The sequence below is a fragment of the Ranitomeya imitator genome, chromosome 5, assembly GCF_032444005.1.
Source record: "Ranitomeya imitator isolate aRanImi1 chromosome 5, aRanImi1.pri, whole genome shotgun sequence".
In the NCBI taxonomy this organism is placed as follows: domain Eukaryota; kingdom Metazoa; phylum Chordata; class Amphibia; order Anura; family Dendrobatidae; genus Ranitomeya; species Ranitomeya imitator.
The window spans coordinates 50133268-50149466 of NC_091286.1; the positions used below are offsets into that span (position 1 = coordinate 50133268).

The 16199-nt window shown below is 43.3% G+C and overlaps 1 protein-coding gene across 1 annotated transcript in view; it reads right to left on the reverse strand.

Moving 5' to 3' along the window:
* Positions 1-1962: 1962 nt before the first annotated feature.
* The window catches only part of LHCGR (luteinizing hormone/choriogonadotropin receptor), a 200024-nt gene continuing 185787 nt past the window's right edge, over positions 1963-16199 (reverse strand). Inside the window, exons 10-11 of the mRNA XM_069767895.1 lie at positions 9223-9303; positions 1963-3283 (exon numbers count right to left, since the gene is read on the reverse strand). Of these exons, the coding sequence (XP_069623996.1) occupies positions 2152-3283; positions 9223-9303 (1213 nt within the window). The 3' untranslated portion in view covers positions 1963-2151. The remainder of the gene's footprint in view (positions 3284-9222; positions 9304-16199) is intronic.

A 16199-nucleotide genomic window follows, 5' to 3' on the forward strand; every position in this document is an offset into this window, starting at 1 on the left:
CAGATAATGGTGTTGCGTGCTGCAGGTTGTGCACCCCTACTGTACAGGGTGTTGCAGTGTATAGCGGAATTGCATTTCTCCTATGAAGGCCATCCTGTGCCTGGGCTTCACAGGAGGATAGTGGGCCTGTCTGGCATGATAACCCATTGGTTCTTTGCATCCGTTACTGTTGGCACCAACCATATGTGACATGGGCGCGAAGGAATTGAGAAGTTTACATGCGATGATTTTAACTTGGGACTGGGCATAATTTTACTTCTCACAACTTTTTTGGGGTTAAGCCTTTTGTATCTATTGGGAAGCGCTGCCATCTATGTCCCAAGACAGAATGCCCCGTAGTGCATATGAGGTCCCTTTCAGGTGGTTAATGAACATGTCAACAGCAGCATGTTGTATCTTGTAACTTCTTTTAACGGCCTCAGGCTTCAAAAGCCGTGAGGTAGCTCAAAGAAGGGCTATGGCGATTCTTTAGGCACCTTCCACATGAAAGCCCAGACTATTATATATCTATATATATAATTGTCTAAGGGTTTTTCCGTCTGTCTGTCTGTCCTGGAAATCCCGCGTCTCTGATTGGTCGAGGCTGCCAGGCCTCGACCAATCAGCGACGGGCACAGCGACGATGATGTCATAAAGGACGTAGACATCCCGCGTCTCTGATTGCTCGAGGCCGCCAGGCCTCGACCAATCAGCGACGGGCACAGCGCCGATAATGTCATAAAGGACGTAGACATCCCGCGTCTCTAATTGGTCGAGGCCGCCAGGCACAGCATCGACGTAGAAATCCCGCGCCTCTGATTGGTCGAGGCCGCCAGGCCTCAACCAATCAGCGACGGGCACAGCGACGATAATGTCATAATGGTTGCCATGGCGACGATAATGTCATAAAGGTTGCCTCGACCAATCAGCGACGGGCACAGTCTGCCGTGAATTCTGGAATCATCATTGTCCATATACTACGGGGACATGCATATTCTAGAATACCCGATGCGTTAGAATCGGGCCACAGTCTAGTATATTATATACACACATATATAATATATTAGACACATAATGACAGCAGTAGAGGCGGCATAAAAATGCTGAAAAAGGACACTGAAGTGTCTTCTGCTTCCATAACGATGCAAATATGCCGATGACTGTAAGACGTCTTGTGCACATAGTCTTGCACCAATTTAAAAACCACCTACAGTCAGATATGATTTTTTTTCCTACTTGTGCGCATCCTTATTCTCAGAAGATTAAAGCAGATCTGTCACCAGATTTCACAATAAAAACTGCATTCATTACTAACTAGATCTCTGAGATGTGATGATGGGGCTGATTAGCATTTTCCAGGGCCGCATGTCTTGATTGTGAAGCTTCTGTGTGTCCCTCCTCACACTGCTCAGTACCATCTGCAGCTGTCACTCCATTATTATCTTATCAGAATAAGGACACAACATGTGCAATGGAGTACACAGTTTACTAATGATAAAGCATTGCATCACAGGTATCGCCAGATTTCACGGTATAAACTGCATCCATTATTAAACAGATCTGTTAGCCCTTACTAACAAAAGCAACAAAAATCAGATTGGCTATATAGAGTCCAATGTAACAATGAGAGCTCATGAGTCCAAGTGTATTCAGTCTCTGCCTATCCAGCCCTTCTGTCAGCTGCAGCTTGTACTGAGCAGTGTGATATCGCAGCAGGGAGGAGGGACACTGAGATGTCAATCTGGATTCAACATCAGTCTCGATAATGTCACCTTTGACTTTTTGTCATTTATATTCGGTTATGAATCTGACACACGTTTAATGTTAAGTATCCGATGCCTGAAAAAAAAAAAAAAAAAAAATATATATATATATATATATATAAATACCTTCCATTGGGTTTTCCTTCATAGACACAGATTTTTAACTTTTTTTTTCAACTCAAAATTTTTAGGTAAAGAAAAATTGTGTTGTCACCAGTTTCCATAAAACCTCTTCATTTTATTAACTCTTTCTTTGTCACAGCACTGTTCCTTGTTTACAACAATTAAAATATCAAGCGCCAGGTGGTGCCTCGTATATACATAAATAGATGTACATATTTACAGAATGATTTTCCTTTCAGTAATGATTTGTGCAGTTTAATTAAGTACTACGGATCGAGGTGAAGACTCAAGTGTCCGTACATGCCGGTTTGTCTTTTATGCTCAAGTATTGGGGATCAAAGGTGGTAAGGTGCAGATCAGCCCTGGATGCCTTTTTTGGTCCGGTGTATACGCTGTCGGTCTTGCAGTTGGAGGTATAGGCTGTGAAATTACTGACTCTGTAAAGTTCCGCTTGAGCCTTGCAGCAACCGAACTTGCTCATGAGCAGGAAGAAATCTCTCCGGAACGCTTTGGTAAAGATTGCATATAGGAATGGGTTAGCGCAGGAATTCACGGGGTAGAACAAGACCAGCAATATTTTGGAATTGGTCACGGTAATAAGTGGAACTTTAAAGGCTGCGGAAATGGCGAAGAATGAAATTGGCGCCATGCATGTAAAATCGGTGAAGATGAGCACCGCCATTTTTTTAGCTATTGTGGTGTCTTTGTTGGTCGGCGTGAACTCTGGATTTTGGACGGCGATGTAGATTTTGATGTAACAGGCGCATATGATAATGAAGGCTATGACATTGAGCACCAATATGATGATTATGTATGCCTGTGAAAGAGGCGTTTCTATGTCCATGGGCAGGCATATACTGACTTTAATGTAATTGCTTACGCCAACAAGAGGCAGAAGAGCAATGAGTAGCGAAAAAATCCAGCCTCCGAGCATTATCAAAATTGCGTGTCTTAACCGGAGCTTACGGTCAAGTTGCATTGCATAGGTGATCGTATGCCATCTCTCAAGGGTTATCACAGTGAGAGTGTACACCGACAGCTCACTGGCAAATACCGTGAAGAATCCAGCCGCGCTGCAGCCGCTCCCGGTCTGCCAGTCAATAGCATGGTTATAGTACTGACTTTTAGTCTTGGAGTCAACCGATGCGATCAGCAGTAGATAAATCCCCATGCAAAAGTCTGCGAACGACAGGTTGCACATCAGAAAGCGAGGAACGGTGAACTTGTAATGACTTGTCAGCAGGACTAAAAGAACCACGGCATTTCCTGCAATAGCAAGTATGCTAATAAACCAGATCAGGACTCGAAGGAAATTGTAGCCCACGATGTCCTCGCAAGGGTTAAAGGCATCTGGCTCTGGGTTACATTTCAGGGTTCTCGGCTTAAAAAATTCTTCATAGTCCATCGTCAGTTCCATACTGAAAAAAACAAAACAATATGTTGTCAATTACAATCGATATAACAAAATTTTGTATATTCAGTTGCAAAAAATTATTCATTCTCCATTGCAAATTAGGATTATAAGGCCGGCATCACACTAGCGTGTTTTACGGACATATGAGCGGCGCAGAAAATATGCATTGCACACGGTACATTGATTCTCTATGGCCCAGCTCCTACCTTGCGTATTTTACGCAACCGTATTATACAGTCTTGGGCCGGCGTCACACTAGGCGTAAGTAAATACGGTCTGTTTTTTACGGCCGTAATACGAAGTAATTGTCCTAAAATACTGTTCCGTATTCAATGCGAGGATGCGATTTTTACGCACAAATTTATCCGTATGTAATCCGTATGGCTTCCGGACGGCGATTTTTTTTCACGCAGGCTTGCAAAATGGACATATCATGGATCCATCGGCTCAAATATTCTTAAAAACATATATACAGTTATATATATATATATATATATAATGTCAGTGAGACACATATATATATATTTATATTTAATTCAGTGCTAGATAGCAGAAAAGCCGGTAATTCAATTGCCGGCTTTTCCTATCTCCTTCACAAACCCGACATGATATGAGACATGGCTTACATACAGTAAACCGTCTCATATCTCTTCTTTTGTTACATATTCCTCTTTAGTAATGTAAGAAGTGTCTTTGTGTCAAATTTGGGGTCTCTAGCTATTAAATTAAAGGGTTAAATCCCGGAAAAAATTGGCGTGGTCTCCCGTGCAATTTTCTCCGCCAGAGTGGGAAAGCCAGTGACTGAGGGCAGATATTATTAGCCTAGAGAGGGACCATGGTTATTGCCCCCCCCCTGGCCAAAAACATCTGCCCCTAGCCACCCCAGAAAAGGCACATCTGTAAGATGCGCCTATTCTGGCACTTAGCCTCTCTCTTCCCATTCCCGTGTAGCAGTGGGATATGGGGTAATAAAGGGTTAATGTCACCTTGCTATTGTAAGGTGACATTAAGCCCGGTTAATAATGGAGAGGCGTCAATTATGACACCTATCCATTATTAATCCAATAGTACGAAATGGTTAATAAAACACACACACATTATTAAAAAGTATTTGAATGAAATACAGACACATGGTGTTTTAATATTTTATTATACTCTTAATCCACCTGAAGACCCTTGTCACCTGAAATAAAGTTAAAAAAACAAACAATATTCCATACCTTCCGTCGTTCAGTCTTGTCCCACGCTGTAAATCCATCTGAAGGGGTTAAATCATTTTACACCCAGGGGCTCTGCTAATGCATCTGTGCTCCTGACTGTAAAATCTGGGGAATGAATGGAAAGCAGGGTAATGTAGCTACCTACTGTAGACTTGCGGTGCTGCGCCCCCTGCTGGTATAAACTCATATGAACTCGAGCGTGAGAAAATATTCAGAAAAATTCACACGCTCGAGTTCATCTGAGGTTATGCCAGCAGGGGGCGTAGCACCGCAAGTCTAGATAGCTACGTTTCCCTGCTTTCCATTCATTCCCCAGATTTTACAGTCAGGAGCACAGCTGCATTAGCAGAGCTCCTGGGTGTAAAATGATTTGACCCCTTCAGATGGATTTACAGCGTGGGACAAGACTGAACGATGGAAGGTATGGGATATTGTTGTTTTTTTATTTTAACTTTGTTTCAGGTGACAAGGGTCTTCAATTGGATTGAGAGTATGATAAACTATTAAAACACGATGTGTCTTTATTTCAATAAAATACTTTTTTCATAATGTGTGTGTTTTAGTAACCATTTACTACTATTGGATTAATAATGGATAGGTATCTTATTGACGCCTCTCCATTATTAACCTGGCTTAATGTCACCTTACAATAGCAAGGTGACATTAACCCTTTATTACCCCATATCCCACCGCTACACGGGAGTTGGAAGAGAGAGGCTAAGTGCCAGAATAGGCACATCTTACAGATGTGGCATTTCTGGGGTGGCTGGGGGCAGATGTTTTTAGCCGGGGGGGGGGGGGGGGTCCTATAACTATGCTCCCTCTCTAGGCTATAAAATATCTGCCCTCAGTCACTGGCTTTCACACTATGGCGGAGAAAATTGCACGGGAGCCCACGCCAGTTTTTTCCGCGATTTAACCCTTTATTTTAACAGCTAGAGCCCCCAAATTTTGCACACACACACTCGGAACATTAGTAGTGAGGATTATGCAAAAAAAGGGATATGAAAAGGTTTACTGTATGTAGACCATGTCTCATATCCTGTCGGGTTTGGGAAGGAGATAGCAAAAGCCGGCAATTGAATTACTGGCTTTTCTGCTATCTAGCGCTGTATGAAATATATATATATACGTGTCTCACTGACATATATATATATGTATGTATGTATGTATATAGACTGTATATACGTTTTCACAAATATTTGAGCCCATGGATCCATTGTATGTCCGTTTTGCAAGCCGGCGAGAAAATCTCGCTGTACGGATGCCATACGGATTACATACGGAGGATGACATGCGCAAAATATGCTGCCACACCCTGACTACGGATGACATACGGATCACTATTTTGGGAACATTTCTGTGTATTACGGCCATAAAAAACGGACCGTATTTTCATACGCCTAGTGTGACGCCGGCCTTAGTTAAATTGTAACACTTTTTGCTGTTTGCAATTAAAAAAATTTTTAAAACAAGAACAATTTAAAGGGAACCTGGCAGCAGGATTTCACCGCCTAATTATTTATATGTTCATGTAACTCTTTGAAAGACAAGTCCAGCAATACCCCTACCTAGAAAATCCGTTCCTCCATTCCAAATCAGCACTTGTATTGCTATACAGTTAAAGCAATGGTAGATCTGAAGCCTCTGTCACTCCAGCTCTATTCCCTGCCCAGCGCCGCATTATCCTGCTGGACTTGGAGCCTCTATGCCAGGGGTCCCCAACTCCAGGCCTCGAGGGCCGCCAACAGTGCAGGTTTTCAGGATTTCTTTAGTATTGCATCGGTGGTTATGTGATCATCTGCACAGGTGATGATTCCAACCCCTGTGCAATACTAAGGAAATCCTGAAAACCTGCACTGTTGGCGGCCCTCGAGGCCTGGAGTTGGGGACCCCTGTCTTAGGGTATGTTCACACGTTCCTGATTTCCCTCCTTTTTTTTCAGGACTGAAACCGCAGCTCTTTGCAGAAAACGCAGGTCCTTTTTTTGGTGCTTTTTTGGTGCGTTTTTTGGTGCGTTTTTTGATGCGTTTTTTAATGCGTTTTTTTATGCAGTTTTCTATGCAGAGTCTGTGTGTTTTCTAGGAAGTTTTTTAGGGTTAAAATGGCTGAAAATACCCTAACCCTACCCCTAACCCTGCCCCTAACCCTAACCCTACCCCTAACCCTAACCCTACCCCTAACCCTACCCCTAACCCTACCCCTAACCCTACCCCTAACTCTAACCCTATTCTAACCTTAGTGGAAAAAACAAATTCTTAATTTTTTTATTGTCCCTACCTATGGGGGTGACAAAGGGGGGGGGGGTGTCATTTACTATTTTTTTTATTTTGATCACTGAGATAGGTTATATCTCAGTGATCAAAACGCACTTTGGAACGAATCTGCCGGCCGGCAGATTCGGCGGGCGCACTACGCATGCGCCCGCCATTTTGCAAGATGGCGGCACCCAGGGAGAAGACGGCCGGACGGACACCGGGAGGCCGGGTAAGTATAAGGGGGGGAGATTAGGGCACGGGGGGGCATCGGAGCACGGGGGGGGGGGGGGCATCGGAGCATGGGTGGGTGGGATCGGGGCAGCCACACTCTGCCCACGCACTTCCGCCCGCTTCCCCGCACTTCCTGCTGCAGCGGTTCGGCACCACAAACCGCAATAAAACCCGCAGATATATTTTTGATCTGCGGGTTTTACTGCGGGTTTGACCTCACAATGGAGGTCTATGGGTGCAGAACCGCTGCGACTCCGAAAAAAGAGGTGACATGGTACTTCTTTTTTACCACGGCTATTCAGCGCGGCTTTTTTTCCCGATTCCCGCATCATGTGCACAGTGGTTCCTGTTTTCCATAGGGTACATTGTACTGCAAAAACGCTGCGGTTCCGCAGAAAAAAACGCACTGTATGAACATGGCCTTACAGTTTCTAAGATCTCTCCTAGTGGCCATTATATATATATATATTTTTTTGCTTCCACTGAATGAAAACCTGCTATATTTGTGTTGTGATCAGGTGCCATAAACCCTAAGGAAGCCATAGTGCATGGTGTACCACGTAGGGCTTCTTTTACTCTCTACCCACATTCATTTTTTAGGGTTTATGCCATTTAGGTCACATACTCATTTCTGATCTGGTATTTAATTATTCTACTCACTTTATTCTTCTATTTTTCAGTCACTTTACACCATTCTATTCGTTCTGATGTATTTGTTTATTGAGGCTTTCAGGGAGATTGTATTGATCCCTTTATATACTCCATTTTGGGGATCTGGTCATGTGCAAAAAACTTGTTGTTTTGGTTTCTTTGCCTTTTTAACGTTTTAACGTTTTTAATGTTGATTTGTTCACCATGTATATTTTATACAATGCAGGCTGTCTCCCATTTCATATTATTATTATCATTATTTTATTTTCTTCTATTTTTAGGGTGCTATTATTTTACTGGTGCTTTAAATACACCATTCTTTTTTCCTCTTTATACATGTGTTTTGGTGTATAGCACAGAACTCTCTGATATTGGTAGTGCTTGCCATACATGTCTTTTTCCATATAAGTGTATAGCACATTCTAGTAATCTATAACGAGCCATGCACCTCAGTGATTTTTAAAGGAATCTGTCAGCAGGTTTTTATCATGTTAATCTGAAAGCATGTAGGGCCTGAGACCCCGATTCCAGGGATGTAACTTACTGGGCTGCTTGTTGTCATTTCAATAAAATCAGTGTTTTATCAGCAGGAGATTATCACTAGAGGACTAGTTGTCTTGTGTCAGGTAGTCTTCCTGCTCTGTGTAACCACGCCCAAACCTCTGATTGGAAAATTTCTGCCAGTGTTCAGTGTGCACAGAAAGCAGCCAATCAGTGGTGTGGGTGGAGATATACAGAGCTCTGCATTCAGGGAAGTGCTTGATCTGAAGGAGAAAAAACAGGGATTTTATCAAAACTGCAGCAAGCAGCCCAGTTTTTACATGTCGCTGGAATCAGGGCCTCTGCCCCTACATTTTGCTGCTCTCAGATAACATGGAAAAACCTGGTGACAAATTCCATTGTAAGGATGGGGTCACATGAATATACCAGAAAAGTAAGATGATTTTGTTCTCGATTGTTATCATGTGCAGTCTGTATACAATTAATCTTTTTACTCATGTGCTATTAATTATAATTTAAAGTTTCCTATGTCACAGAATTGCAATGTATCCGTAACAATCGACTGCCACTCTGATGGTCCGCATGGCATCTGATTTTTTTTTTCTTTCTTGCACCCGTCTGATTTTGGAGTGAATACAACTTCACACCAGTCCAAGTGCAAGCCCCTCTTCTACAGGATTGCACTTGTCTGAGTTATTCTGTGGTTGTAACCATTAAGATTCAATGACTACAAGCGGAGATTTTGAAAAAAAAAAAAAAAGTGAGGAATTGATACGAAAGAAATAATCGAAAACTGCACATCTTATAACCCCCAGTGGTCGCTGAACTGAAGGATCAAAAGTGTTCAGGACTCTCCTCTTCCCACACTAAAGAGGGGCTCCATAGATTTCCTGCTGAGTTCATCTTCATTGTCGGAGGAAAGCAACAAAAGACTTTTTTCCCTCCATTTGAAGGATTGGTGGGAGTCTCCGCACCCAGAGAACCACTGATCAAAACTTTTGACATGTCTCCAAAAATGTACGTGCACGTTAGTAATGCACAATTTTTCTAGATTAAATAAAAAGGAAATCACTGCTGCTTACTTTGTTTCATTTGTTTGCTTCCTTGGCAAAATGTTACCTTGGTTTGTCAAGTTTCCTAAGTATGCAAGCGGGGAGTCAAGCCTGTGGGGGTAGAGAAGCATTATATAAGCGAACACACAATATGCTGCATTTCTATCTTACAAGGGACCAATTTAACATTTTTAAGCTTTGGTATTCATTGATTTAATGGTATAAACTAACGAGAGGGATAACATACTACATAACATATAATATATAACATGTAATAATATATAATATGCAATAATATATATAACATTTAATAATGAAATAATATATAACATGTAATATAACATGTAGTAATATATAACAATAATATAACATGTAATAATAATTAATAATTTTATTTATATAGCGCCAACATATTCCGCAGGGCTTTACAAATTATAGAGGGGACTTGTACAGACAATAGACATTACAGCATAACAATAATCACAGTTCAAAACAGATACCAAGAGGAATGAGGGCCCTGCTTACAATCTATGAGGAAAAAGGGGAGACACAAGAGGTGGATGGTAACAATTGCATTAGTTATGTAATTTATGTAGTTTAGTAATGTAATAATATGTATAACATGTAATATAATATATAACATGTAATAATATATATATAACATGTAATAATATATGTAACATGTAATAATATAATGTATTACATGTAATAATATATTACTTGTAATAATTAAGAATATAGAAGATGTAATAATATATAACATTTAATATGTATAAATATGTATATATAATATATAACATGCAATAATAATATAATATATAACATGCAATAGTATAATATATAACATGTAATAATAGTATATAATGTAAAAATCATTGACTTATAAAGACAGAACATTACAATATTTCTTACAAAGAACAATGCTAAGGTAAAAAAAAAAGATTGAATAGAATATCCATACAACAGCAGGAGGTGTATAAGAAAATTACATACAACAGAAAACAGAAGAAAAAAAACGATTGGGTGAGTGAACATGAAAACGTTGGGGAAGGGAACAGGGAAGATTCAGATGTCATGTTCATCCACGTGACTGCCGCAGTCTCTGGCCACTTTGGTCTAGTGTTGTACTGAGCCTAGTGATTGACTGCTGTGGTCCCGTGAATGTATGGCATGGGCACGTCATCACTGCGAAGAAATACAGAAGTTGTGGAGCCCATTGCTTCTGGAACTTTGAGGGATTGAACAGTTGTTTTTTGTTATTTTATCGACTTTCCTTCTGTTGAACCATTTTTTGTAAAAATCATGAACATCCCACTTACCGTCATTAATTTTAACGAGAAATCTCATCTCAAATATAAATTATTTATTTATTAAAGGAGATAAAAGTTTGCCCCATTCTGAATTTTTCTATGTGGTTGTCACGGATCCTCACTCTGTGGTGTCACTAATTCGTCACATATCTGCTCTCAGCACGTGACTGGGTTGTGCCTGCAAGGGTTAATCTATCTCCCCACTCTCAGTCCAGCATTCAACCTCTGTCCTATGCTATAATGGGAGCATAAATCACACACCGACCCAGGCCACACACCCGCTCATACACGCTGCCACCACTCATCGAACACACGGGTGATGAGTCCCGGAAATATTAATAATAATATTGTCTACCACTTATAAGGCTCACAAACCTAAGGCTATGGATTCGTTAGAACATTCAAGGTTCAACTTGTTAAAGTTTATACTTTAATACAAAAAGGTTCAGTGCTTACAGTAAGAAAAAAGGTATAAAAATATGATAATAAAAAGACATACAACTTATGAAAAACAGTATAACATAAACAGGAGAAAACGTACAGAAATCATCTAACTTGGTAGTCTGCTTTCTGCTCCCTGATGGGGGTGAATATGAAGTTGGTGGAACACATCAGCTTCTCAGGCTGCCCTCATATGTGAACACGATTCTAAGTATACAGGTCTAATTTATAGCTTTGGTCTGGAGGTCAGATTTCTAGACCAGCCCCTCAGGTTAATATCATAATTGCCTGTTTATGATTGGACCACGGCGGCGCTACCAATGAATATATTATTTTCTCTTGAGATCCTTTGTGTAAATGTTCTCACAGAAATACTATCAGGCCGTAATTGACATCTCTCTTCCAAGAGCTAGGAGGTGTCAAGTGTTATCCTTTTTTCTTGGTCCTAGTTAGACCCCCTGGTGAGATTTGGAGACAGAAGTCTGCTTGTCTCAGGAAAATACATATTAAAGGTACCTTCACACATAACGATATCGTTAACGATATCGTTGCTTTTTGTGACGTAGCAACGATATGGTTAAGGAAATCGTTATGTGTGACAGCGACCAACGATCAGGCCCCTGCTGGGAGATCGTTGGTCGCTGAACAAAGTCCAGAACTTTATTTCGTCGCTGGATCTCCCGTGGACATCGCTGGATCGGCGTGTGTGACACCGATCCAGCGATGTCTTCACTGGTAACCAGGGCAAATATTGGGTAACTAAGCGCAGGGCCGCGCTTAGTAACCCGATGTTTACCCTGGTTACCAGCGTAAAAGTAAAAAAAAACAAACAGTACATACTTACCTACCGCTGTCTGTCCCCGCACTAAGCATCTCTGGGAACTCCTTCAAGATTGTTGGAAGACCATTTCCAGTGACTACCTCTTGAAGCTCATCAAGAGAATGCCAAGAGTGTGCAAAGCAGTCATCAAAGCAAAAGGTGGCTACCTCGAAGAACCTAGAATATAATACATAATTTCAGTTGTTTCACACTTTTTTGTTAAGTATATAATTCCACATGTGTTAATTCATAGTTTTGATGCCTTCAGTGTGAATGTACAATTTTCATAGTCATGAAAATACAGAAAAATCTTTAAATGAGAAGGTGTGTCCAAACTTTTGGTTTGTACTGTATATACATACACATATTTCACCACACCTCCCTCCTTATGAACGTGCATGGGGGTTGACTTACAGGTAAGCTCCCGAGCACGTATCTGGTTCTGCCCCACCTTGGTGAGATAGGCCATCAGCATTGCCATGATCGACTCCCTTCTTATGCTGAATTGTGAAAATGTATTGCTGTAATATCAGACTCCATGTAAGCAATTTCCCGTTGTCCCCAACTACTCTGTTGAGCCAACTCAATGGGTTATGATCTGTTATCATGGTGAAGTTGGGCCCATAGAGGTATGGTTGCAGCTTCTGCAGAGCCCACACAATTGCCAAACATTTCTTTTCAATGGGGGCATAATCCACTTCTCTTGGCAGGAGTCTCCTGCTTAGGTAAAGAATTAAGTGCTCCTCTCCTTGTTGGTTCACCTGGCTGAGAACCGCACCTAGCCCATAAGTGCTGGCATCTGGCTGCACTACAAACCGGCAATTGAAATCTGGGGCCTGCAGGACGGGTGAATTAACCAATGCCGACTTTAGGGCAGAAAATGAGGACTCCAGGAGACAATTTGGGGAAGTTTCCTCCTGGTAAGATCAGTTAACGGTTTGGCCAGAGCATTGTAGTTTGGTACAAACCTCCTATAGTAGCCAGCCGTACCCAAGAAGGACAGTACCTGCTTCTTGGTTCGTGGGGTGGCCCAGGCTGTAATGGCTTCTACCTTTCCTGGCTCAGGTTTTAGAAGTCCTCCCCCCACCCGGTGTCCTAGGTATTGTACTTCCCGCATGGCTACCTGACACTTCCCTGGCTCATCAGTAAGACCTGCAGTTTTAAGCCTTTGCAACACCTGAGAAAGATGTACGAGGTGTTCCTCCCAAGAATCACTAAAAATGGCTATATCATCAAGATAAGCGATGGCAAAACCATCACATCCTTCCAATAAGTGATTGACCAACCTCTGGAAGGTGGAAGCGACATTCTTCATACCAAATGGCATCACCAGAAACTTAAACAGCCAGAATGGCGTTATAAAAGCAGACCTCTCCTGAGCTTCTCTGGTCAAGGGTATCTGCCAGTATCCCCTACTTAGGTCCGTGATGGTAAGGTATGATGCTTTAGCTAACTGCTCTAACAGCTCATCTATCCTCGGCATGGGGTAGACCTCACATGTAGTCAATACATTTAATATCCTGCAGTCTACACAGAACCGGGTAGTACGGTCCTTTTTTGGGACAAGAGCCACAGGCGAGGCCCAGGCACTCTGGGATTTTTGTATCACCTTCAGGTTCAGCATCTCATCTACCTGTTCTCTCTTGTGTGTCAGTGCAGCACCCCAAAGACCTGGTCGTTGCAGTAATGTCGCTCTGCCGCTAAGGAGGGTGATGTTATGTCTGATTGCACTAAAGGAGCTCATCTGACCAGGTATCACAGCACACATTACACTTCACACTCCGGCCACTAGGGGGAGCAAAAGGCACTATTTATTAGGTCACTCCTCACACTGGTAAAACTAGCAGTTGGACAAGAAGTTAGACAGAACACAGCCTGGGAGAGCTCCAGGGAGGACCTGTCAGAACTGGGAATCTGGCAGGTACCTAGCCGAAAGGACAGATTGTTATGGAACCGCGCCTGCACTACCTTGCGGCGGTATCTAAAGAAAGGACACGAAGCGAAGGATATTGTGGACAGTGAGAAAAGAGATCAAGTACAAAGGAGAGCCAGTAGGCGTCGTGCCCCGAGATCGGCAACATCCTACTGAGGCGCGTAGCCGGTAGCCGGTAGCCGGAGCACCGAGGAAGTAACAGTCTCCACGCATTACTTCAAACAGCGGCAGGACAGTCAATTACAGGTTGGCTGTCTACCTTACATCACCTAAGAAGGACATAGGAGGCAATCGTGGGAGAGGGGCGTCTCTAGGGTCCCAGAATAACTCCAGGCCTACCTGTCATAAAGGTGCGTCCTAGCCATAACAAACCTGGGGGATGGACAGAGAAAGATCTAGAAAGAACGAGAACAGAAGTTGTGAGGACTATCCCGAATGCCCAGCAGGGAAGAACTACAACACACAGGCACTAGTGGTAGGCACTGATTTCCACCTGCAAAGAGAACTCTGGATGTGCCTTCGGACCGGCCGGTCTCAGACAGCCCTGTTGACAGTGCTCTGGATTGAAGATCCTGAAACCTTCAGTAAAAGGTAAAGAGACTGCAACCCTGTGTCCTCGTTATTCCTCGCACCTTGCACCACGCACCATCACCTTTCATTGGACGCCCCTTAGCAGGGTCACGGACCGGGTCCAGCCACCGTGACAACCCCAGAACTGAGCCAGAGACGACCGGTACTGAGTTACCCGCGGTTCTGCGTCTGGGGGCACTCCAACTTCACCTCTGCTGACACACGGTATGCAGACTGCCATACTGGGGGATTATCACCAGTGTCCACATGGTGAGCCTCTAAGTGTGTCTTCCCAGGCTCCCCTGTGAAGACTTCGGTGAACTCGCTGAGCGCCCCCATCAGCTCAGACTCCTGACTGTGGGATAGCTCTGGGTTAAACTCTGCTGACTCCAGGGACTCCATGTACTGAGTCCCAGCCTCCACATCTAGTAACAGATCGGCCTGCCCCTCTTCAGGCAGTCTACAGACAGGTAAGACACAGGTCTCCCTGTCATGATGAACCTTCAGCATATTCACATTAAATACTTTATGACGCTTTGCATCCTCATCTAGTGTCACCACATAATTAACATCATTTAGCCGCTTATGTACAGTGTATGGTCCCTCCCATGCGGCCTGCAATTTATTCTGTAACATAGGGACCAACACCCAAACCTTCTGCCCCTCCTCATATGCCCACAGTCTGGTATTACGGTCGTACCAGACCTGGTTGATTTGGGCCTGGGTCACGTTCTCATGGGCCAGGTTGCTCAGTTTTTGCATTCTCTCTGAGCCGCAGTACATATTCAACCACTGAGACTCCAGTAGTTCTGGAGTCGTCATCCCAACAGTCCTTAATCAAATCAAGTGGCCCCCTGACCCTCCTCCCATAAACCAGTTCAAAGGGAGAGCATCCTGTCTCTCCCTTCAGTCTCCACCAGCATTTTGAGCATTTGCTTTATTGTTCCGTTAAAACGCTCGCAAAGTCCGTTGGTTTGGGGTTGATAGGCGCTGGCCCCAAAATGCTGTACTTTTTTTTTTTGCAGAGACTTTCCATCAGATCGGACATGAACTGGGTTCCCTGATCGGTTAACATTTCCCTGGGGAAACCCACATGAGAGAAAACAGTCAGTAAAGCATCTGCCACTTTGTCTGCTCGGATGGAGGACAGTGCAACAGCTTCCGGGTATCGTGTAGCATAGTCCACCACTGTGAGGATGTACTTTTTGCCAGAGCTGCTAGGGATTGCAAGTGGCCCTATGATATCCAAAGCCACTCACTAGAAAGGCTCATCGATCACAGGCAGTGGTATCAATGGAGCATTCTGTATATTCCCGGACTTTCCAACTCTCTGACAAACTACACATGATCGACAATAATTGGCAATATCTGTCCCCATCTTGAGCCAATAGAAGTTATGTGTCAGGCAAGCTTTAGTCTTTTGTATTCCAAGGTGTTTGGCCAGAGGAATTTCATGGGCAATTCTCAGTAATTGTTCCCTAAATGGATAAGGGACAATAAGCCGCCTTTCATAGTCCCAAAATTCTGTAGAATCCATGGGGATAGTCTCTTTATACAGTCTGCCCTGGTCCCAGTATACTCTCTCTTTGGCAGAAGCAGCAGGGGGTTGTTCTGCAAGATATCTGAACTCTTCCAGACTGACATCTGTCCGCAGGGCCTCCTGGAAGCTCTGACAGTCAGCCTGTAGGCCCTGGCCTAGTGTTACTGCTAGGCCCTGGTCTGAAGCTGAGTCTTCAGTGTCTGTTATCAGGGACCTTGTTGGGACTGCCATGTAATTAGGCTCCGGGGCCACAGTATGGGCCTCCTGTTCTGGCAGTCCTGTCTGAGACTCCCCCTCTAATCTCTGGGCCTGAGTCTGAGCCGCAGCCTGGCTCCGGGTCACAGCTTCCACATATTTACAGTCCTGTGCATTGGGACATTTTCCCTCCTCGCA